Source organism: Doryrhamphus excisus, chromosome 1, assembly GCF_030265055.1.
Source record: "Doryrhamphus excisus isolate RoL2022-K1 chromosome 1, RoL_Dexc_1.0, whole genome shotgun sequence".
Taxonomy (NCBI): Eukaryota; Metazoa; Chordata; class Actinopteri; order Syngnathiformes; family Syngnathidae; genus Doryrhamphus; species Doryrhamphus excisus.
In genome coordinates, this window is record NC_080466.1 from 7,009,329 (window position 1) to 7,034,673 (window position 25,345).

Consider the following 25,345-nt stretch of genomic DNA (forward strand, 5'->3'; position numbering starts at 1 on the left):
TGCTACGTATGCATACAGTAATACAAACAACTAGCTGATGGCCAAGGGGTACACTGTGGGTGTCTACAATCATGCATTTCTAGTTAAAAAAAAATTCAAACAATTATTTTGTTTATTTTATTTATTCATTTATGGCATTTATGTGATTGTTTGTTCTAATGAGTACCATTTCAGTCTGTCTGTATTTGTCTGTCTGTAAATCAGTATTCATTCATCAGGGTGGAATTGAACTCGGGTCCCCTAGCTGTGAGGACTGCGTGCTAACCACTACTCCATCATGCAGCCTAAATCAGTATTATTAACGTAAAATTCCTCCTCTTGCTTGTTTTAATTGCTTCAGATTGTCAGTCAATTTCCATTTGAATTTCCATCTCCATCTGACATGAGAATAGTTAAATCATTGCATTTCGGAGCAAAACGCCCCAGGTTCAAATCTCCACTAATAAGCAGGCATCTTTGGTATTCATCAGGAAGGGCATCTGGAATATAAAGGGCTCAAGCCAAAATCAGTATGCAAAGTTTTGCTGTGGTGACTCTGAAACCAGGAAAAAGCCGAAAGAAACAAACAAAAAACTCTTTGAGCCCGATCTAATCAGATCCCAAATACAATAAGCAAATTACATAAGCAAACTAATAAACACTGCACATACTAGGGGTGTCATAAGATCGCAAATGTAAAAGCTGACTCATTACGAAATCAAATGTCTCATGGGCACTAAGCCTGAGACAATGACAAATGAATGAATTAATCACACAATAAATGCAAATGAATAAAAGGGGAATGAATTGATTGCCTCAATATATTGCCTTATGCATTCATGTCTGTTTTCCTCGTCTCCCACCTCCAAAAGGACAGGAAAAGAGTTGATTGCGTGTATTGGTTTCCACTCCTTGGCTAGTTTGTTCCATTGAACAACAGCAAGAACGGAGTGAGCCCTTTTGTCAGTCCTACAGCCGCTTTGTCTCGGTGGGTGGGATGGGTACCTTTCACATTTGAACTGATATACAATATACCGATACCTGTGTGTTTGTGTAGTAATAAATACATATTTTTTAATTATCCATCTGGAAATACAGCAATTAATTTTTGACGTAACTCCATTCCCTTTTTGAATCTTTGCATCCACCTTTAAATTGCGGTAAACAGATTTTGCTAAGCTTCTATTTGTGTCAATGTGGTATTCATTAGTAAAAATGTAGAAACATGCTCACTAAAAATGGAAATGTGTGCCTTGAGATCAAACAGCTTTTTTTTTTAAGTTTTGCCTCAGTTGGCATTGCTCCATCATTCACACAGATGACAACAGACTTTATCGTTATTAAAAAAAAAAAAAACAACAACAACAGCACATTTGCACATGTTTTTTGCACATTAGTAGATTGGGCTCTTAAAGTTTGAATGCTTCTCCTGTTTATTGATCTCAGAGTGGGAAAGACTCATTATAAATAAACAAACAAACAACTCCATGTAGTAGTTTTTAGAATAATTTACGAGATAGTTTGACGTTTTGAGTTTAGTTTTAAAGATGTACTTGGATAACCGGAACAATACTACACTCAAGGGAATAGGGAAAGAAACTGCTTATTCTTTTTGAGGGTCTCAGCTGTGCAGACTGTGGAGTGCCTGAGGCTCTACTGAATGTGTCCCATATTACAGCTATTTAGCCTGCTCGTTTATGCTACTTTATATCCCCACTCAAGTGAAAAAAGACTTTGGAATGACTTGAAATTTCTCACACTGATTAATGTGCAACTGTATGATGGACGAGTGGTTAGCAGGCCACACAGCTAGGAGACCCGGGTTCAATTCCCCTCTTGGGCGTGTGGAGTTTGCATGTTCTCCTCGTGCATGTGTGGGTTTTCTCCGGGTACTCCGGTTTCCTCCCACTTTCCAAAAACATGCTAGGTTAATTGGCGACTCCAAATTGTCCATAGTTATGAATGTGAGTGTGAATGGTTGTTTGTGTATATGTGCCCTGTGATTGGCTGGCGACCAGACCAGGGTGTACCCCGCCTCTCGCCCCAAGACAGCTCCGAAAGGCTGGGATAGACACACCCACATGCATACCTATGGACAATTTTGGAGTCGCTAATTAACCTAACCTAACCTAGCATGTTTTTGGAATGGGGGAGGAAACCGGAGTACCCGGAGAAAAGCCACACATGCACGAGGAGAACATGCAAACTCCACACAGAGATAGCCAAGGGTGGAATTGAACTTGGGTCTCCTAGCTGTGTGGCCTGCGTGCTAACCACTCACGCGCCGTGCAGCCCCAAGTATGTACATTAACACGTCTTCCAAAGCATTTTCAAGACGTAGGCTAAACTAATAATTATCACAATTGTCCTTAATTTTCATAAATTGTCATTTTTGTGTGTTTTTTGTACAGTAATGCAAGATTATAAATAAATTATTATTATGATTAGAATAAATAAAATCTCATGAAAGTCAATCTTGCTTGAAAAAAATAGATTCAAATGTCAAAATAAATGTTGGAATCATCCAATCATGACCAGCTTGTAGCCGTTACAATAATGTGATATCACAAAACAGTGTGAAATTTCCCTAAGGATGAAGCCCAAATATCTCCATCCACGTTGGATCTTGTATTATCCTGCATGTGATGCAACGCTCTTTAAATCCCAATACATGTGGTCGGCTTATATAAACATGTTTTGTTTTGTTTTAAAGTACTGTGCACCTCTGTTGTGACGCATATACTGTACCTGTAATCCTTACAGAGGACCAACTGCCTTCAGGGTTCCCCACCATAGACATGGGACCCCAGCTGAAAGTGGTAGAGCGATCGAGGACCGCCACCATGCTCTGTGCTGCTAGCGGAAACCCTGACCCGGAAATTAGTTGGTTCAAGGATTTCCTACCAGTCAACACATCCAGTAACAATGGGCGAATCAAGCAGCTCCGCTCAGGTAACCAATGATCTTGTCCTCCACCTCTTCTCCCTCCCTTCAATCCCAGGTTTAGTTCCACCTTAAGAGCATCAATATTTCCCAACCCTTTTTATATTTCTGTTTTCTACAACGCTTTTGTGATCTTTGCCACTTCCTGCCGTGGTTACTGGCCGTGCTGCTGCTGCTCCTATGAGTTGCCTTGAATGGTTGCCAATCCCTCTTAACTCTTCCAGGCCTTTCAAAGTGAACTTTCTTCGCTTCGTTTCCAAACACTCTGAGGCCTTCCTGTGCAAATCACCATTACAGCAGATTACATATGACAAAATATTAAAAAAATATATCACTATGGTTTGCTTTGGAATTTCTGAATGTGTTTTTTGTTTCTTAAACCCAATTCTAAGAGATTGAAACCCAAGTAATGGTGGCGTGTTTAAAGGGAATTGCCTTTTCTAAGTAATCTCACTGCTGTGACTAATCCAAATAAATCAAATCACGTTTCTCCCTTTTTTTTCTTGGAAAACTGTGAGTGGACGTGAAATCACAATTTGTGGGATCCAAAAAAAATGTCCACTCTGTTGTCTCTTATTGTGTTTTTGTTTAGCCACAGTAGTGTGTAAAACCCCAACAAGTCTCCTCGTCCCCCCTCTCCCCCTTCCTGCTACTTCCAGGGATGAACTCTGGACCTAAAACCCTCTCTTGTGATTGGTCACCCAAATCTCTGGCTTCTGTGTGGACAAGAACCTCTTTGCTTTTGTACATGCTTGTTTTTTTATGGCTCAACCCAAAGTCCCTGCTCAGAGCCCCCTTACACTTTTTTACTACTAAGTCAATGTAAAAAATATTTGCAAAGATAATATTGCTAAGCTTTAAAATTAAGAAGTGATTTTGCTTTTATTTTATTCATAATAAGCATAACTTTTAATGTTGTAGCTAATGAATACGTTTCTGGGGATGAGGGGGGTGCCAGTGTTTTTCAAGGTGTATCATGAATGGACCGATTGTAATGCCATGTCTATGCTGTTTCTTTTCTCTTTGTATCTTTTTAACCACAGAATCCTTTGGTAAGTGCTTTTGCCCCGAGGTCCACACCCTCACTGTCCACTCTTCTATATACCTTTCACTAATATTGCTGCTCTTCCTGCTGCTGCTCACCTTTACAACATTGAAGCGTTGTTAAAACGCATGGCATGCATTTTTACTAACAATCACACAGGACACAGACATGAGATACAACACATAGAATACATTAACATTCCGTTCATATTCAACATATTACACACATTATACTAGACGTGCAATAGATGGCCTCACCTTCACCTGTGCACCTGCAGCCTTTCCACAATCCAGGGAATTCTAATAACGCTCTCCTCACACTCGCCAATTTACTTTTCCACTCCTTCACTTATTTAATTATTCCTTCCCTCACCCACTCTGTCATTCACTCACCCACTTACTTTCCCCTCCCGCTCCGCTGTCTAGAGTTACCAGTCAATAAGTCATCAACTCGAGATGGCTGTTAGGCAGGCCTTAAGCGGAGCCACTGTAAGGAAATCAATGGCTACTATATTTCAGACTTCTAGACAGTGACTTTCCAGGGTAGCCTGTATACGGATAACCTCGTTACCACTGCTTTGCTATACCAGCGCAAGATAAGCTCAGCATGTAAACAAAGAGAATCCACCTTTTGTTGCTTTAGCATTGTTGTTCTTTTTCGATTCATTCTCTCAGGGTGTTTGCAGGAAATATCTATTCTTAGTTAGTCCTGTCACTCACTTCCCAGAATTATGTATTGTCAGCACATCTACGGTCTCTGGGATATCTAGAGTTTGTTGTACAACTACCATGCATTTTTGTAATTGTTTCTTTCTCTTGTCAGCCTGATGCTTATAGTTGCATCATAACATAAAGAGTCTGACAGCATACCGGTATTTATGGTCCTTTTCAATATGTTTTTAGTTTTCCCATTCAATTCTTGCTTTCATACGTAAGCAACAATTTGCTGCTAATCAATCGGTCAAAGGACTGTTGTATCCAATGCTACCACGTACTACTAGTACAGTGGAACCTTGGTTATCGTTATTAATTAGTTCCGTACGGTCCGACAAAAAACTGAATGTATGAAATTTGAAATTTCCATAGGAAAGAATGTAAATCCAATGAATACGTTCCAGACACCCAAAAATGTTAACAAAAAAATTTACATTTTTATATGCGGAGAAAATGCTAAATAAGTATAAATGACGAGTGTAATGTGTAAATACATTTTAACATCAATTTTACCTTTATTGAAAACTCTTGTTGGGAAGACAGGAGTAGTAATATGGCAAGTAAGATTTCCATTTTCATGATTCAAGATGGGTGAATAATTAGCGTACCAAAGACTCAAATACAAGAGTCTGTTATACGTCCAAAACTGAGTCATATGAAAACTGAGATGTCCAAAAACTAAGGTTTACCTGTATATGAAACTGGTAGACTTTACAACCTTTGTCAATGAAAATACAAATAACAGCATACGTTAGACTTATTGACCCCTTTTCCACTGCACAGTAAGTTTTCACTTGAAACAGTAAGAAAAATAAACATATTTTATAAGGGACTAAGGCACAATGTGTGCTTGTGTGTTTTTTTTGTTTTTTTTAATACTTTTTTCATTGGAGAAACGTCAATATGGAATTACAGTACGCTGTGTCGAGTGGACGAGGTAGCGTCCAGTGGAAAGCATAGGAGACTCGCTGTTGCCTCCTGAGGCCTTACATGGTATTACAAGATCAGTTTGAGCTGCAGTCGCTTGTTCAGGGTAAATCTAAAAGAAATAATGCATAAACTTGCAGTTATCATAAAGAGATCATAAATTGTCTAACCTGGCTGTAGTACAAGCTCGTTCTGGTGCAAGCTGCTTGCGCTCCGTGGATTCCGTGATGCCTCAGCTTGACGTTTTCGGGCCGTTTTAAATGTCTTTGCTGTCAGAACCTCTTGTGGTTGCTCTGGAGACATTTTAATCCGATGGTACATCATATGCCTTTAAGTGTTATAGCGTTGGGGATTGGATTTGTTCCCTTTTTTTTAAGCAAGGAATTTTCGGGCACATTCACACAGCAGCATAGCACTGATTGTGACCCACATGCAGGATAAGTGTAGGTTAAGACTGAGCATTAAGTACACTTCCTCGGCTGCCTCTTAGAGACCCACTACAGCCACATCTTACTCCTTCTTGCTGCAAATCAATGAAGTCCAATCAATAAACCATCTCCTTATAGCTCTGTCACTATGTCTTTCTATACACAATCTGTCTCTTTAATCTTATTCTGTCTTAGTTATTTTATCTTTTTAATCTTAGTTTTTATCTCTAATTTGGTTCTTCTTTCCAAGTTACTCCCCCAGTTCTTTCAGTATCCCTCCCTTGCCCTTTTCCCCTCCTGTGGCACTAACATTTTCTTCTTCTTCTCCCTCTTTAATCTCGTGCATTCATTGCCCACTCAGGTGGCACGCCCATACGAGGTAAGATCGCTGGGAGGACCAACATGACACAGTGGCCTGATTCCATCCCAACCCTCTGCTTCCTGACTTGTCTCACCAATGTGGGAAGTGGCTCAGGATGAGTGAATCAGTGTGTGGGTTCAGTCCAAGACTATGTAGTGGTAACCACTCATCCTGCTGCTTCACATCTGCAGTGGGGAGCAAGAGGAGGAGGTTGGAGGGGTGGATTGGAATTGAGCGAGCAATTCATTATATGATGACTTTTAATCACCTTTCCCTCTTTTCATCTTTTCATGATCTCATAGCTCATTTGTTCAATTTACCATGTCAGCCCCACACATTGGTTACCAGAATCCCATTGCTTCCTTAATCATCATATTGTGATCACCGTTACTTTAATACCATGTGGCTTTTAATATTGACTTTATGGTCAATTTAAAGCATGGTGTGTTTTTTATGTTGCCTAGATTGGGTTGTCAACGTTTTTGGATTTATTTATTTATTTTTTGGTGACCTGAATTCCCTTTTTCTTTTTTTTTTGGGGTGGTCTTGACCTGAGCTTGACCCCGCGCTCTCTCTTTCCTTTTTACCTTGTCTATATTTACCCAATCAAATGTCCCAGTTTTGTTTTTCCCTCCCAGCTGTTATTCACTCGGCCCGAAACGTCCAGATGGTGAAAACACACTTTCAGACATTAGTGTGTTCGCATACACGCACAAACATGCACACACACACACTTTTCTTCATGATTTTTTTGTTTTTCCTCAACCATTGCTTTCTCTCTTCTCTCTCATTGCCAATAAAAAGCCCCAAACAACCACTTTTTTGATAAAGTTTTTAATGGGCGCTTTTTTGCCTTCCAACACCATCTTTTAAAAAAACGAAAAACTCTGGTTGACGTTTTTGACAGTTTTTCTATTTTCAGGGAGTGAGAAAGCATCGGCCCCTTCCAAAGGCTTTGCGTATGTCGTACTTTTTTTTTTTTAATACCTATATATTTACCAATATATCTGTTGGACTTTATGGAGGACAGCTGATTTCTTTACCTCCTTTCTGGGTGTGCGTTTAATGACATCACACTCCTGATCCCATTGGTGGATCTGAAAAAGCTGGGATTGAATTATTGCCATGGCAATGGTTTTGTCAAGTTCTTATCCTTGAAAAGTGATGTAAGTGCATCTCGATTTGCAGACAATTTTCAAAAGGCTATTTGTGACTGGATTTCTCAACATGTTGATTGCTTGGCTTATTTATTTCTGTCTTGCATGAAGAACATTATCCCCCTTTTATGGACTTTTTGTTTCTTTCTCATTTCTAAATCAGGATGCTGACCTTTTGTTTTGAGCAGATTTTTGCTGGCTGTGACAGATATGTATTTGTCCCCGTTGAATGGGCTCTTTTTTTTTAGCCCACTTCTCAACGGGGTTCAGTTTGTGCTGAAATTCAAACTCATTTGTCTTTTATAATAATAACAGTTTTTTTACCAGATGATATTAGTTTAACTGTTGTTCCTTCAATGTTTCTGTTTGTCCTCTTCTTCTTCTTCCTCTGTGTCTTTTCATTTCCTCACTCTTCATACAGGTGCACTACAAATTGAGATGAGCGAAGAGTCCGACCAGGGCAAGTATGAGTGTGTTGCGACCAACAGTGATGGGACTCGCTATTCCACACCAGCAAACCTCTACGTTCGAGGTGAGTACATAGCAGACCTTTTTTCAAGGCACTTATCGGGTGTGAAGAACTGCACTGTCTTTAAAGTGAGGAAGAACTTGCATACTTATGCAACTTGTGCATCCATACGTACATTTTCTATACCGCTTGGCCTCATTGAGGTCATGGGTCAGCTGGAACCCATCACAGCTGACTCTGAGTGGTGGGCGACGGTACATCGTGGACTGGTCACTCAACTCTATGCAGAGATGTTCCATTAGAGATTCAAACTCAGATCGAAGCCTACATCTGTACATGTGTATAGCACTACCGCTATCTATGTTTACACCACATTGCACAACTCTTACACGCTGTCTACAGGATCCCTACAGGGACACAAGAGAGGGCCGCCGCTTTAAGCATAGCAAGCTATCGAGCTAACTAGTTAGCTTCCAATTTATTTATTCTGAACTTAAGAAAGGATTTGAAACTGAGTGGGGAAGAAAGATAAAGTAAAGCCAAAAACCACTTCCACACTGAATGGAAGGACAACTTTTTTCACTCTTCCATGGCTGAGTCCATACAGTTAAGGTAATCATATAACATTACACTAGTGACCAGTGTAGAAAGCACATATGACTCGTCAATCTTCATCAATGACTGCAATATTTTTTTAATAATAATAGGCCATAGTCAACCATGAAACAGCGATCATTTGTTGATCAAAAAAGAGTGACAGAGTGATCTTTGAATCGAGGGACAACTGAAATGGTTGTTTCAGCGTTTATTTGTTTATTTCCAAATGTGAAAATGTTAAATAGGTTGTTATATTTGTAAATACATTTTTATTTTGATGTAAAACAACCCTGTATTTTTTATGGTGTCATATAGTTTCTTAGATAGTTCAGTGAAAGTGAAAGTTCAGTTTGAAATGTTCTACTGCTGATTATTAAAGAACGTAAAAAGGTCGATATTGAAGGAGGCCATTTTTTAAAAAAAATGACTGGGATTTAATGAGTTGATTATGTATGGATTTATTAGTGAAAACAATTAAATGACCCATCTATCCATTTTCTATGCCGCTTATCCTCATTGGGGTTGTGGGGGTATGCTGGAGCCTATCCCAGCTGACTTCGGGTATGCTGGAGCCTATCCCAGCTGACTTCGGGTATGCTGGAGCCTATCCCAGCTGACTTCAGGCGAGAGGTGGGGTACACCCTGGACTGGTCGCCAGCCAATGGCAGCCATATGACATATAATTCTATTTAAAATCAATAAAATTATGCCATTTAACCTGGTTATAACTGCCAAGCCAAGGTTCTTCCAAAATAGGGTTCTTGTTTCTTGAGTTGAGGCAGGGCTCAGTTTTTTTTTTTTTACTGATGCTATTAATCTCTCTGCCCTCCCTTCTTAGCCTTTAGACCTCAAAAACAGACAACAAATCATTGTCTGGTTAGGACTTGTGTTTCTCCCCCCAAATTCTGACAGGCGTCTCACCTCCTCGGGCGCATTTCACACAGAGTGTTTGAGTCTTTTGCTCTATTGCATTTAAAGAGCGTGATTGTAACTACGCTCTGGAGGATTAGAGACAAACACACCACTGATGCACAATTATGAGCAGACATAAATGTCATACATGAAGAGATATATGTATATATACGTCGTCAGTGATGTGTGTCTACTAGTGCTTGCAGGCTCACTAAAATATTGCCGTGCCGCTCAGTGAGTGTTTGACAGGCTGTGACGGGCTTTGGCCGACACGCTGGCTGTCCACAGCTTCTGTTTTTCCCTTCTTTGTCTTCTTCTCTTGAGCACTCCCTCGCGTCTGTTGCGGCCTTGCCACGCTCCTTTGTCTAACGTGTTTTCTCTCCCTGTCTTCTCTCTGATATTGGCCATTTTTCCTCGTCTTTACACCCCCTCCTCTACCGTATGCCGCCCCTGCACTTGTCCTTACTCCCTCTGCAGAGCTGCGAGAAGGTTGGTACTGTCAAGACAGTGTGACTTCATTGAGTTTCTCCATTGCAGGGGTGTCCAAACTTTTTACATTGACACGTGGATATTGATTAAACGTTAATCAAACATCAATTCGGTGTGGGGTCAAGATATGCTAAGCACTTAAATACTGTAAACTCATGGGTGTATTTTTATTGTTAGCTATTATTATTATTATTGTTGTGGAAATTAAATCACTTTTTTGATACACTTTATTCTGGTGGAAAGTGGTGGAAACGGAACATAACTAAAGTCTGGAATCAGACACCATTTTGGTCAGCACAGGACAGCGACAGGGGGGTGATTAGGCCATTTAATGTTCTAATGCCAGACGTGTTTAAATTTGATCCCAGGCCACACTTTGGACACCCCTGCCCTGTTGAGTGTTTTTTTTTCTTCAGTTAATTTGAAGTTGGTGTGTCTGTTTAAGGTTTGCTCTCATGAGATATTTCATCAATTCTATTTTTTCCTTTGAGTGGACATGTGATTATTGTGCTTTTTTGTGTGTGTGGTGTCATTTCTGTTTCCATGCATAAAACATTTCTGTTCAAACCTATAAACATCATGAATAAATCACACATGGCCAAGTGATGACTTACCTGTCAGAATGTTTGCTATTGGTTTCTGTTTGCCGTGGAAGTTCATCTGTATGCACTTTACCAGGCAACGGTCATAAAATTCTAATACTGCTCCTTTCTCCTGCTTTGCTGGTTTTGCTGCCACCCATCCCAGTTCGCCGCGTCCCCCCTCGGTTCTCCATTCCCCCAGCAGACAGCGAGATCATGCCAGGGGGGAACGTCAACATCACTTGTGTGGCAGTGGGCTCCCCCATGCCTTACGTGAAGTGGATGCTAGGAGCGGAGGACCTCACCCCTGAGGACGACATGCCCATCGGCCGCAACGTCCTTGAGCTAACGGATGTACGCCAGTCTAACAACTACACTTGCGTTGCCATGTCGACGCTTGGCGTTATTGAAGCAGTGGCGCAGATTATTGTGAAAGGTGAGGCGATGGAAGAGGAAGAGGAAGCTTTTGGCTGAGCAGCGAGAGTTTAAGTGTGATAAAGAAAGTTTGCCCTTGAATGAGTCTTCCATTCAATTCCAAGTATCTTTTATATGTTACCGGGTAGGTTCTAAAAATGATATGTACTTTACGTGCATATTATGCTACTTGATATAATTGTATACATGTAAAACGGCTCAGTCTTACTCCTTAATGTAATCTCTGTGTCTAAATGTATTCAATATGATTAAACATATATATATTTATATATATATATATATATATATATATATATATATATATATATATATATATATATATATATATATATATATATATATATATATATATATTTATTATTTCTTTGTATTTTTTTTATCTCTCAACAGCTCTCCCAAAGGCTCCTGGCACCCCAGTGGTGACTGAGAGAACTGCAACAAGCATCACCCTAACCTGGGACTCTGGCAACCCTGAGCCTGTCTCTTATTATATCATTCAGGTAAGTGGCAGGCCCACAAAAACACGCAGCAAGTTAAAAACTTTATATTTATATAAACACACAGCTTAATTTTCATTTACACGTCATAAAAAGCATGCTCTGCTTGGGTTTATTTGTTGGATGAAATGCTCAATGTTCTTCTTTTGTCATAAATCACACAATATGTTTATGTTTAATGTTGGCGCATGTTATTGTGTTTTATATCTCCATGCACTCTGTCTTGCACCAGCATCGTTCCAAAGGCTCCGAGGACCCCTATAAAGAGATTGATGGCATCGCCACCACTCGCTACAGCGTGGGCGGCCTGAGCCCTTACTCCCATTACGACTTCCGTGTGGCAGCTGTTAACACCATTGGCCAAGGGCCCTCCAGCGAAGTGGTGGAGGCTCGCACAGCTGAGCAGGCACCCTCCTCGCCTCCCCGCCAAGTACGCAGTACACTGAGTTTGGAAAGTAACTTGTAAGGAATCATACATGTAATTGTATTAGCAATATTATGTATTTTATTGTGGCCTGGAGGTAAGAAGATTTGATCCTACATGATCCATTGGGATACATTTGATTCATAGTCCTGAGTCCCATTTTTTGTTGTGCTCAACATAGTTATACAGTACTTGGATCACATTCTAATTTGGTGTATTTATAACAGAGCTAAATAGGGCCAAACAATGTCACATATTAAAGGTCATTATCAAATTTTATTTGAGGTGGCATTAATTATTTGAACTCATAAACAGTCTCATAAAGAATTGATACGATGCTGTGGTTATCTACTACCATACCTATGTAGGCTTGACTCCTTTCCTCATCCATATTTGATTATCCTATTCCTCATATTGTATTGAGCCACCCAATGCTTACCATAGTAGATTCCCTTTTTTAATCTATGGTTATCGTCATATAATTTCCTTGTGTTTTTAATGTTATTCTATTGTGGTGTCATTACAAAAATTTATAAAAAGGGAAAAACGTTTCACATAACGTCATGTGTGATGAAGGTTTTAACCTTGCATTAGAGCACCAAACACAAGGAAAAGTATGACGATAACCATAGATTAAACAAGATATTTTGGGTAATTCTGTGCTTTCGGAAGCAGCAAAGCATACGTATATATATATAACCATTTTCCTTCAGTTTGCTGTCAAAGAATTTCAATCAGCATGTTTTGACAAATCATACTTTTATAGTAGAAAATATTCCAAAATGTGTAGGCAAGGTTCCATAACATTTTTGTCCACATTGTGCCAGTAAAACTGCATCAAATATCGTAGTAACAGAATGCAACAAAATATGACTCATCTGCAGGTCAGAGGTCGCATGCTGAGCACCACAACAGCAATCATCCACTGGGACGAGCCAGAGGAACCAAACGGGCAGGTGGTGGGCTACAGAGTCTACTACACCTCTGACAACACGCTGCCAGTCAACCAGGTGTGTGTTGATACGCTGGAGGTGGATGTATGGAGGTGGATGTATGGAGGTGGATGTATGGAGGTGGTTAATGATTAATAAGATGGTTACAAGTCTAATGCTTGGGTTCACACGTTGCTCCTGTATTGGTGCGATACAGTGGGAGAAGCAGATGGTCCGCAGTGCCAACTTCATCACCATTCAGGGTTTGACTCCCAACAAGACGTACTACATCAGGGTCCTGGCCTTCACCTCAGTAGGAGATGGTCCTCTTTCCCAGGACCTGCAGATTATAGCCAAGACCGGGGGTAAAAAAACAAAAACAAAAAAAACACAGATCAATTATGTCATCGTGTGTAGATAAAAAGGAAATATAATACATTTTTTGCAATAATCACAATCCTTTTAAATGCTCCAGTTCCATCCCAGCCTTCAGAATTCAAGGGGGAGGCCAAATCAGAGACGAGCATCCTGTTGTCGTGGGTGGCGCCACCCCAGGGTGGTCCTGACAACCAGATCACAGGATATGAACTGGTTTATCGACGAGCAGACGATACAGAGGAGGTAAGGACAAGATAAGAGGGGTTTAATCTTGAATGAAGAAGAGGGGAGTATACTGTTAACAAGTTCAAAGTTGGCTCATGATATTTTTTAGTAGAATTTGTATTATGGTTTTCGATATGGGGCTGCACGGTGGTCTAGCGGTTAACCAGTCAGCCTCGTACTCTGGCTTTGAATCTTCATTGGAACCAGTATTCCGCTGCTGCTTGCATGTTCCTGTGTACTCTGGCTTCATCTCACATCGGAAAAACATTGCATGTTAGGTTAATTGAAGTCTCCTTAATTATTCATAGGTGGGAGTGGGTATGATGCATGTGCCCTGTTACTGACCGGTGACCAGTCCAGGGTGTACCCCGCTTCTTAACCAAAGACTCCAGCTCACTTGTGACCCTAATGAGAGATGAATGGTTATTGATAGCTATTAAGTCCATCATTATTAATGTCATATTATCTTAACATCCCTTGCAGAAGAAAGTGAACTTTGAGCCTACCACCTCCTACCTGTTGAAGAACTTGAAGCCTTTCTCAGCGTACACTTTCCAACTGGCTGCCAGGAGCAAACATGGAATTGGTGCATATACCAACGAAGTATCCATTGACACGCCTCAGACACGTGAGTCCAGTTTCATGTTGTACGGTGTGAATGGAGCGAGTGAAATGAGTTAGGCTTTATTTGGACAATGCAAACATGCTAATGAGATGAAATGGTCGATATCCACAGTATCAAATGTTAAAGTATGTTTTAAGACGATACCTCATACCTCATTTGACTTTTGTGGAATATCTTTCCAGAAAATTGTAGCTTATCTCCAGATGGTGTAACATCTGACTTTCAAGGTTCCACAGTATGGAATTAATGGTATTTTTGTAGAAAAACATTTTGCATTGTTACAAATAGCCCAACCTGTCTTACATTGACCTCAGGGTTGATATTTCAACATACGTTCTTCACATATCATTCATGATTGGCAGTCATATCTATCATTGTTGGCTATCAATGCGAGGTCTGTAAGAGACTAAGTAGAAGCATGGGTAGAAGCGAGATGTTTGTAGCTGGAGATGTGATCTCTGTCATGGATCGAGAGCTCAGACTTGAGGTCTGGAGGCAGGTATGTTTGTGTGTTTTAAGCTTTAGTCGGTGTATTCTGTGTTGCGTCTCTTTAAGTCATTCTCTCTTTTCATCCGTCAAGCATTCAATCAAACAGACGTCAACACCCATCATTAAGTATCTTTGTTGAGTCATCTTGCTTTCTAGTCAAGGGCCATTTTTTTCTTGATAGCTTCTGTTCTCCAGTGTTTTGTTTTCATTTTGTTTCTTTGTCTTCTGTTGTCTTTCGTCTGCTCCATTCCATCCCCATTCCTCACCCCTCTGCACCCACCAAATAACAACTCACACACAACTTGCACACACCACCTACTCACACTTACCCCAATACAACTTCTCCTCAAAACTGGCCAACCAGTTCCTTCAGCACCTCCCCAGGACATAACATGCACCAGCCCCACTTCTACCAGCATCCTGGTAAGTTGGGCACCACCACCTATGGAGTTTCAGAACGGCGTCATTACGGGATACACCATCCAGTACTCCACTACGGGGGGCAACAAAACCTCCAAAAGAATTGACGACATTCTCCCGGAAAGTTCTCCATATCTCTTGGAAAACCTAGAGAAATGGACTGAGTATGGAATAACGGTACGGGCGCAGACGGAAGCCGGCGATGGACCAGAGAGTTTACAGCTGATTATCCGCACCGAGGAAGATGGTATGTTTGCAAACAGTCTTAGGATGCGCTGCCCCTACTATCAATGGCTGCCCCACTGATACGACTAATGAGCTCAGAGCACCCTTCACTAATTAACTACATCATGACTTTGAGAACCTCTCCTTTATCCTTTTGCAACCACCAAAACTGGAAAAAAAATTCCCTTTACTCTTCCCCGCCACTTTCTATCCGTCTGCAGCAACCCTTTTTCCCATGCTGTTGTTTTTATCCCCTTTTTTCTGCTTTTCAACTCCCAATGTTGGGATTTCCCTTCCTCAGAATAACAATACTCCTCAATAACTTATGCTGAACCTTGGCCTTCCCTCACCTCCAACTGCCCCTCCGACTCCCCACAGCTGTTTTTCATGTATTTTAACCACATTTCTTCAATGTGTTTGACTAATTTTCAGCAGTATTTTGACTTAGTGGCTGATACTCCCAGTGTTTCCACCAATAACACTCTCTCCAGTTTTGTGGGGGAGAAGTGTAGTTCTTGGCAGCACAAGAGAGGGTTTTTTTTTTTCTTGATAACAGTATTTTCTCTTTGACTGTCTGCCACTGTTTATCTGCCCATGGCGACAAATCCCTTTCTATCTGCCATTCTTATCTTTCTCTACATTTGCTTCTTCTCCGACACTGCTTTTTCCTCCATGTTTTTCCTCGAGCACCCACATTTTTTTTTTTTTTTTTTTACTATTTTGACCTTTTTCTCCCCAGACATTAATGAAGATTTAGACTTTTTGGATGGTTGTATTTTTACATCAATTTTTCTGTATATTTTTTTTATCTGCCCCAAGCTATTTTTCATTAAAAAAAAATATAGTTCCAGCTTAGCGTTGAGACATTTGAGTACCAGCCAGTGACCCTTGACCTCTATTCCAAAATGCATTTATAGTTCCAAGTGGTCCTCCTCGAGGGGTGGACGCAGAGACAGTGAACGCCTCAGCCATTAGAGTGAAATGGCGAGCGCCAGCCCCAGAGCTGCAGCATGGTCAAATCCGAGGCTACCAAGTCCACTATGTGAGGATGAACTACGGCGAGCCTCAGGGTCAACCCTCTATCAAGGACATCCTCATAGAGGACTCACAGGTATCAGTCCCACTATGAATTCAATTGAATTAGTCCATTGCATTTTAGATTCTTATATTAAGAATTGCTTCTTTTCTGTACTTTTTCTCTCAATTTTTAGTGGGAATACACCCAGTCAGCTCAATACGTGAGTAAACATTTCTTTTACAATCATTGTAAAGCAGGACGTGTAGTTCAAAATTGATTTTCCAATTTAAGTGAGGCGTTCAAATTTTGCTGACAAAATATGCATTTATACTAAGAAACAAACCTGGATGCTAAACCTTAAATGCAATTGCTAATCACTATGTAGCTTTGTTAGAGTATGTATGTCAAAATGAAAAAGTTCATTAGTTCAACAAGTTAGTGGTGGGATTTACGCAGTACTGCATATCTACCCTTGTTTTGGATACAGCTAAGTGAACAATAAACAGAAATATTATGGCTGTATAATAAAAGTTCAATGTATGTAGATTCTTAGCTGTGATTATGAGGGTAGTTATGAGTAGAGCGGCCAACAATGCGGAGCAATACAACTAACCAATCGCCTTGTTTTGTCTTGCAGGAGGCAGTTCTTGGAGATTTGAAGGCAGACACCTCCTACTCCGTTTCAGTGGGTGCTTACACCGCCAAGGGAGATGGCGCTCGGAGCAAGCCTGTGAGCGTCTGCACCGCACTGCCATGTAAGCTACAGATGTGTGTTTTATGCAAATATTGGAATATATAGTAAATACAAGCAAAAACTAATAATGACATCCCAAAGCAGCTGTCATTGCATTGTTCACCTTTTATATATCATACAAGGTAATAGAGAACTGCAATGTTTATAGACTGTAAATCCTCAAATTGTGGCTGTTAAATGTCAGCTGTGAAGTCTGCTTAAGCATGTAAAAACACAAACTTAATAGTTTAGCATCCGTTTTCTTCCCACGTAGCACACACAAGATATTAGACAAACCACCTATCAATGGAAATAAGTGTTCAGTTAATAACATTTCTCTCTCTTTCGGCTTTTCCCCTCAGGGGTCGCCACAGCATATCAATCGCCTCCATCCAATCCTGTCTTCCGCATCTGTCAATTAATAACATATACTATACAAAAAATAAGTATCAGCATGGCCGCGTAGCAAGTACAAACGTGAGTGGACATCACAATACAACTCATATCTTAATGAAAATAATGAGTTGGACAATATCGGAGTGTTGGTTTTTGGAAAAAAAAAGCCATTATCGGACATCCCTATACAGGCGGGGCAATCACTTTTTCCACACAGGGCAATGGAAGTTTGGATTTATTTTTTTTTTTTTTGCCCTTAATAATAAAGTTTAATTTAAAAACTGCATGTTGAGTTCATGGTCAGTTGTCACTAATATATAAATTCGTCTGACAATCTGCAACATTTAAGTGTGACCAAAAAAAACACTTTTTCACACCACTGTATATGATATTTTAGCCTTTTTTATTGTATGTTTGTGTTGAAAAAGCAAAAAAATAAAAAATATATATGTATATATATTGCTTTATATATTTTATGCTTATATATATATATATATATATATATATATATATATATATATATATATATATATATATATATATATATATATATATATATATATATATATATATATATATATATATATATATATATATATATATATATCCTGAAATGCTTATATATATATATATATATATATATAAGCATAAAAATATATAGATATAGATATACAAATATATATATATATTATATAGCCAGATGGCCTTCATGCTTTTTCCCTCTTTTTTGCAGTGCCTGAAAAGCCCAAACTGATGGTGAGTGCAACTGACTCTGGCACTGCGATCCTGCAGTGGACCCCACCGCCCAATCCGCCCACCCCTCTCCTGGGTTATCGCCTAACCTTCGGCCGTGTGGACGTTCTTCCATTTACGGTGGTGGAGTTCCCCACAAAGGATAATCGCTACACAGCTCAGGACATCCACAAGGGTGCCAACTATGTCTTTAGACTGTCCGCCCGCAACAAAATGGGCTACGGAGAGGAGGCGGTTCAAGAGGTGGCCACCCCTGAAGACGCTCCAAGTGGCTACCCAGAAAATATCATCTCAGAGGAGGTGTCTGCCAACTCCCTTCAACTGACTTGGAAATCAGTCCCACTCATTGAACAAAATGGAAAAATTGTCAAGTACTCGGTTCTCTACAAGGATGTAAACAGTCGGGGGAATGCCTCCGAAGTTGTGGTGCCCACTCCGGGGTCAAGTGTGTTATTGGAGGGTCTGAGCGCTGATACTGTGTATCATGTCAGGGTGTGCGCGTTCACGGCTGTCGGGCCCGGTCCATACAGCCCCGGTGTCCAGTTTAGGACGCAGCGGCTAGACCAAGGTAGGACTCACACTCACTGCCTAACAAGCCATCTTCCATCGGTCGGGATACCACACAAGCGTCCTGACATAGGACCCTAGTTCCAACATGCACACAAACAGACACACATCTGAATACATCCTAAGTGTCCTTTTTCATTGTCTTGTCGCTGTACTCTTAGACAAAACATCCTTTTCCCAAAACAAGGTAAGTGTCTTGGGTCTGTCCAGTCACACTGACTGGGTCTCTGATACAAGCAAATAGATGGCGTATACTAGAGAGTAGTACCCAGGTATGCCCTTTTTGCCCGACAGGAGTTCACCATCAAGTTAATCTCTATTTCTTTGTTCTTTGTTTTTTTTTCTACTGTAGTTTTTGCCGCCAACTTCAGAGTGAAGGCCGCCATGAAGAACTCAGTTCTGTTGTCCTGGGAGATCCGAGACAAGAATCCTACCCAGCCATTCACTGTAAGTGCAATGGGATGATTGGGTTTCTCATATAATAGCCAGACATAAATTCAGGTTCAAATGGGATAAGCATTGATAAATTATTTTGTGGATTCTAACCATATTTTACTTGGATGATCTTTGGGTGAATACAGAATATCTCAGATTGCGAATTTTACTAATCTCGACACTATTTACCCAAATTCATAACAATTATTGGAGTTGCCACAAATGTAAAAATGATATTGGAATGAACAGCTTTCAAGCAAAATAATATGCCCGTTGCAATATTATTGCAAATGTGTGGATAAAAATAAGATCTTGTCATAATTTTATACGCTTTTACTCGTGTTTTAACTGTGTATTAATCAATCAATGTTGTATTTTGGTGTGTCTTCTATTCTGTTTACTTGCTTTATTCTACTTCACTCTTCTGTAAAGTGTCTTTGAGTATTTTGAAAAGCGCTATACAAATAAAATGTATTATTATTCAATAAAATGTATTATTGAGTATATTATGTTGGCCGAATTCTTCAAAAACATGTTAAAATCTGCTCCATATTCAGATCCTGTATGGAAAGGGTCAGTCTGTGGAGGTGGACGGGAAGCAGACCCAGAAGCTGATCACTGGTCTGCAGCCAGACACCCTGTACTCCTTTTTGCTAACCAACCGAGCCAACAGCGCCGGGGGCCTCCAGCACCGCGTCACAGCCACCACTGCTCCGGATATCCTGAAAACCAAGCCCATCGTAGTGGGAAAGACCAATGCAGATGGCATGGTGACTGTGCAGCTTCCATCTGTGCAGACGGCAGCTAAAGTCAAGTAAGGAAAGCAAAAAAAAAAAAAAAAAAAAATGCAGATTTTTCCATCTACAATTAAGTCAGAATGAAATGGAGCGCTCTATTGGTCCTTTCAGGAAATTCCGCCAACTTCCTTTGCATGCTGTCTTTATTGGGCAAACAGGAGGGATTTCTCCTTATGAGTTGGCGGCTATTCAGTTCTTCAAACTCCCACATCAGGCAGGGTTAAAGCACAAAGCTCGTAATCTTTTTCAAACCAAGAATAAACACAGCGAAGCAATGTACTCCTTAGAAATCCTCTGTAAATTTCAGCATGAGTCATTCCACTGCAACACCCACCATGGCGGGCTCCTGTCTCATTATTTTCTGTGTCTGTTCCTGTCCTTTTGGACCTTTGCCAGCCTGCACTTGAAAAGGCCGAGAAGATCGCAGAGGACGCTTTATCAAATCCACTCCAGTAGATTTTCTGGAGTTTGATTTAACACTTGAAGTATTTACAGGATAACAGGTTAGGATGATAACCTTTAAATCAAAGAGGAATAGCAGCACATCATAGTTGTAACTTCAGGATAATAATAGTTTACAAGTGGTCTCTCCCGTCTTCTCTCGTCATTCAAATCATTTGTATAGTTGTGACAATGATATCTGAGTAGTTTTTACAATGATCTTTGGATTAGATCTTTCTGTTGTCGACTAAATTTACAAATTATTTACTTTTTATGCCATCATATGATGTATGTAATGTCAAACAAGTCATTTTTCCAATATTTTGCTGCATGGTGGATGAGTGGTTAGCACGGCACACAGGCCACACAGCTTCAATTCCCTGCTCGGGCATCTCTGTGTGGAGTTTGCATGATTTTTTTTCCGGGTACTCCGGTTTCCTCCCACATTCCAAAAACATGCTAGGTTAATTGGCGACTCCAAATTGTCCAACATTAGGTTGGACATTAGGTATGAATGTGAGTGTGAATGGTTGTTTGTCTATATGTGCCCTGTGATTAGCTGGCGAACAGTCCAGGCTGTACCCCGCCTCTCACCCGAAGACAGCTGGTATAGGCTCCAGCACGCCCACGACCCTTGTGAGGATAAGCGGTACAGAAAATGGATATTCGCAAATTAGCCAAATTCGCAAGAACAGTTCCATCCTAATAAAAGATCGAGACTCAAACTAACCAGTTGCACATTTCATTTTATTGCAAAAACACGTCATCTACATTTGGACTTTTTCAGGTCATCCTTAGTATTTTGCCACACTGATGTAATGCAAGTTATGTTATTAACAGCAAGCAGTGGAGTGAGTCATGCTCTGGGGGACACATGGACCATTTTAGTGTGAGTGCCCTTCAGGCTAATGACAAATTCTCCTTCTCTAATGATGCTTTTACTTTTGTTCTCCTACATGGCTTAGGGCCCTTTAGACACTTCATTAGGTACACCAGTGCGAGAGCTGTAGCATAAATCCTGCCTTCATTGACATTTAGCAATATGATAGTTGTAAGAAATGAAGAGTAGCTGATGGTCTATTCATCATGGATGCTGTGTTCCAGGGGTTATTACGTGGTTGTGGTGCCCCTGAAGAAGCAACGAGGAGGGAAATTCCAGAATCCCTGGGAGGAGCCAGACCAGATGAACCTGGATGAGGTGAGAGCATCATGATGTACTTTAGAAAGTGTGTGGCCCACCTATAATATCTCACATTCCTCACTTTTCAGCCACCATTTTTACTACTGTAAATCTTCTGAAGGGACAATACCAAAGAAATGAAATGTAGATATACTTTAGAGTAGTCAGTGTAAAGCTTGTATAGTGATATAGATTGCCTATCCATTTAAAATGGTGTGCTCTAGTGAGGATAAGCAGCATACAAAATGTATGGATAGATACACTCTAAAAAGATCACTGATACTTATGTGAATATTATGGTCATAAGCTATTTTGTTCTCACTCGTTGTGCTCAATGTGTCTGTCTTGTGTTTCTGTTCTTTCCTATAAGCTTCTGAAAGAGATTAACAGAACCAGTGTGAGCCGAGCCCTCCGTATCCGCAGACAAGTCGGTCTGACAGATCCCAGGTCGTACGTTAGCGCTCACTTCAAGACCCTGCCCATGGAGTTTACGCTCGGCGATGGCCGAAACTACGGCGACTTTCGTAATCGTCCACTGCAGAATGGCCAGGAGTATGTCTTCTTTGTGCTTGCCCTGCTGGACTTCTCAGAGAATGTGAGTTGCACAATATAAATATTTGTTATACGCAGGGGTTTGAAAACCCCCAACTAAATGCTCTTGTGAATATTACCTATTATTATCTATTATTATTATCTATTATTATTACCTATTGTTATCAGTAACACCACATGCTCCCACACAGACAATGTTCTCCACCAGCCCGTATTCCGATCCTGTGACATCATCAGATGTAGACCCACAGCCCATTGTTGACGAGGAGGAGGGTCTCCTGTGGGTCGTGGGTCCTGTGCTGGCTGTCATCTTCATCGTGTGCATAGTCATCGCCATCCTTCTTTTTAAAAGGTAAGAGCATGGGAATTTAATTTAAAAGTGTTCTTAGCCATTTACTTTTTCTTTGAAGCAGGCTAAACCTTTGACTTGAGGCTTTTACTGAGTCAATTAACATCTCAAACGCTCTCATACCAAATCAGGCTTAGTTTAATGGGACTTGTAATCTGTTTTGAAATCTGCACATAGAGAGGTTATCTTGCCAAACAAATGGGAGGTAGATACAATTATCAAAACATTACCATTATTTATGATAATCATCAGGCCTCCCAGCTATAGCTTTGTTAACACACATGAATAATTACTGCAGCGGATGCGGTACGGCAAAATACATTTCCCTGATGCTAATGATCTTAAGTTCACGATCCATTAGTAACCGCCTTGTTCATGAGTGTGCAAGGGTGAGATCAGTGGAATCTAAATATACACGCAGTCGTTTTCTTTTAGAAGTGAAATCAGAATAGAATGATAAAATCTGGTTTGAGTTTCTGTCTTAGATGTTAATAATAATAATGTCCTTAACAATGTCTTGTTTTGTTTTTTTTTTTGTTTTTTTGATAATCTCCATCTGGATCCAGCAAACCTGACAGGTAATCAACCTTTATTTTTTTCCTAATAATTTTGGGAATTTTTTTCCTAATTATAGATATAATGGAGATATGGCCCCAACTTATATAATGTGCTCACTTAAAGTTAAATCCAAATAGAAGCCATCAGTAAAAGACAGCAGTCCATCGCGGGTATGCTGGAGCCTATCCCAGCTGACTTTGGGCGAGAGGCGGGGTGCACCCTGGACTGGTCGCAAGCCAATCACAGGGCACATATAGACAAACAACCATTCACACTCATTTTTGGAGTCACCAATTAACCTAGCTGGAGCCTATCCCAGCTGAGTTTGGGCGAGAGGCGGGGTACACCCTGGACTGGTCGCCAGCCAATCACAGGGCACATATAGACAAATAACCATTAACCATTCACATATAGACAAACAACCATTCACACTCACATTTGGAGTCACCAATTAACCTAGCTGGAGCCTATCCCAGCTGACTTTGGGCGAGAGGCAGGGTACACCCTGGACTGGTCGCCAGTCAATCACAGGGCACATATAGACAAACAACCATTCACACTCATATTTGGAGTCACCAATTAACCTAGCATGTTTTTGAAATGTGGGAGGAAACCGGAGTACCCTGAGAAAACCCACGCACACACGGGGAGAACGGGCAAAACAGCCAGGCAACCAAATGTTCAATGACGGGTGATGGCTTTCCCATTAAGAATGAATAAATAAATACATTTTGAAAATGTATAATGTAAATCTGACTCATCCTTCAACACTTCTCAAAAACCGTATTTTAACCACCACATTCGCCACATTTTGGAGCAGTGATAAGGTGTCTAATGTTATCCTAGGAAACGAGCTGAGGCCGAGGGCAGAAAAGGCAGCTTCCCCTGCAGCAAAGCCATGTCGTCTCACCACCCCACTGATCCCGTGGAACTGCGTAGAATCAACTTCCAGACTCCAGGTAGCGTGCGCACCCTGCTTTTACAGTGTCTACATAGTTGGCTGTGTTTTCTTTAACCCTGGTATTGTTTCCTTTTCAGCCTACCGTGTATCAGTGTACCGTGGTTATCAGCGTTTGTCAAGTTAGTTGGTCTCAGTCTGCCAAAGATATGCTGTCATGGTTATCGTCCTCCTACTCGCCAGTTCATTTCTGTCATTCTTGGGTCTGTCTCTGTTTGTATTAGATGTTCATGCTAACTAACTTCCATCCCACATAGGATGAAGCTGCTTCAATTGACAACATCTCATCAAAAAACCGTGGGAATACAGTGGAACTGCTGAAGTCAAACAATCGATTAAACGCTGGTCAACATACCGTTTCTTTAGATTTAAAATCATATTGCACCATTTTCAAATATTTATTAAATATCTGGTGATTGCGGGTTTAGTTGTATTGTACCTACATCACAATAACTTACATGTTTAGTTCTATTGTTGTTTTGTTAGTCGAATTGTGGTTTGTATAACTTAATGCAAATTGAGAGGTTCCACTGTATTTCGTCAAAACTTTTTTTTTTCCTCCCCAATGCTAAATTTTTAACAGCTTGTGTCACAGCCTTTTTTAATCTCCAGCAGCCGCACAGACTCTAAGGACATGTTATTATGCCTCAGTAACTTTCCGAACATGCACATTGTTCTTTCTGTCTGCTTTGGAGAGAAAATGGTCACTTAACAAAGAAACACTTCCATTTGCTTTCTCCGCTGGCACTGTGTGGACAGACACTAAAAATGTATAAAAATAAATAAAAACACCTCCTCTGAGGACCCTCTTAACTCTCTTAACATTTTCTTTGCAAAAAAGCAAGTGGAGTTGTTCCAAAATGGCCTTTTTTTTCTTTTTTTTTCTATTCCGGTAGGCATGGCAAGCCACCCGCCTGTCCCCATCTCGGAGCTGGCAGATAACATTGAGCGCCTGAAGGCAAACGACAATCTGAAGTTCTCTCAGGAGTATGAGGTAGGAATGCTGATGATTGCCCCCCCCACTCCCCCACCCCCTACTGAGAATCTACATGCATGTCGATCATTGCCATTATCTCTTAGCCGGTTTTGGTAACTTTGGATTAAGACTCACAAACTCTTCCAGTAAGTCTACATTGTACAGTCTGAACAAAAGTCTTGGGACACCACTGAAACATGAACATGAGGATTTTCTTCATTGTCCCAAACCAAAGTCCATTGACTGAGACATTCATTCATTTTCTACAACTTATCATCACGAGGATCGCGGGGGTGCTGGAGTCTATCCCAGCTGTCTTCTGAGGCAGCATCATACACAAACAAAAATGAAGAAAAAGTTAAAGATACTTGTAGTGTCACA

General features: G+C 40.6%; 1 protein-coding gene across 14 annotated transcripts in view; it reads left to right on the forward strand.

Moving 5' to 3' along the window:
- The window catches only part of LOC131137438 (receptor-type tyrosine-protein phosphatase delta-like), a 126,649-nt gene that overhangs the window by 77,885 nt on the left and 23,419 nt on the right, over window positions 1-25,345 (forward strand). For 3 of the 14 annotated variants that reach the window (XM_058085433.1, XM_058085427.1, XM_058085448.1), the window contains 24 exons: window positions 2,743-2,931; window positions 6,397-6,414; window positions 7,975-8,085; window positions 10,009-10,020; window positions 10,768-11,037; window positions 11,427-11,536; window positions 11,766-11,963; window positions 12,842-12,967; window positions 13,107-13,254; window positions 13,365-13,510; window positions 13,976-14,120; window positions 14,971-15,273; window positions 16,169-16,362; window positions 16,463-16,489; window positions 16,907-17,024; window positions 18,132-18,719; window positions 19,071-19,165; window positions 19,711-19,967; window positions 21,496-21,589; window positions 21,942-22,166; window positions 22,315-22,475; window positions 23,039-23,050; window positions 23,877-23,989; window positions 24,885-24,982. In XM_058085433.1, coding sequence (XP_057941416.1) covers window positions 2,743-2,931; window positions 6,397-6,414; window positions 7,975-8,085; window positions 10,009-10,020; window positions 10,768-11,037; window positions 11,427-11,536; window positions 11,766-11,963; window positions 12,842-12,967; window positions 13,107-13,254; window positions 13,365-13,510; window positions 13,976-14,120; window positions 14,971-15,273; window positions 16,169-16,362; window positions 16,463-16,489; window positions 16,907-17,024; window positions 18,132-18,719; window positions 19,071-19,165; window positions 19,711-19,967; window positions 21,496-21,589; window positions 21,942-22,166; window positions 22,315-22,475; window positions 23,039-23,050; window positions 23,877-23,989; window positions 24,885-24,982 — 3,758 coding nt within the window. The remainder of the gene's footprint in view (window positions 1-2,742; window positions 2,932-6,396; window positions 6,415-7,974; window positions 8,086-10,008; window positions 10,021-10,767; window positions 11,038-11,426; window positions 11,537-11,765; window positions 11,964-12,841; window positions 12,968-13,106; window positions 13,255-13,364; window positions 13,511-13,975; window positions 14,121-14,970; window positions 15,274-16,168; window positions 16,363-16,462; window positions 16,490-16,906; window positions 17,025-18,131; window positions 18,720-19,070; window positions 19,166-19,710; window positions 19,968-21,495; window positions 21,590-21,941; window positions 22,167-22,314; window positions 22,476-23,038; window positions 23,051-23,876; window positions 23,990-24,884; window positions 24,983-25,345) is intronic. The other 11 variants (XM_058085435.1, XM_058085492.1, XM_058085440.1 and 8 more) reach the window with 7 other exon arrangements.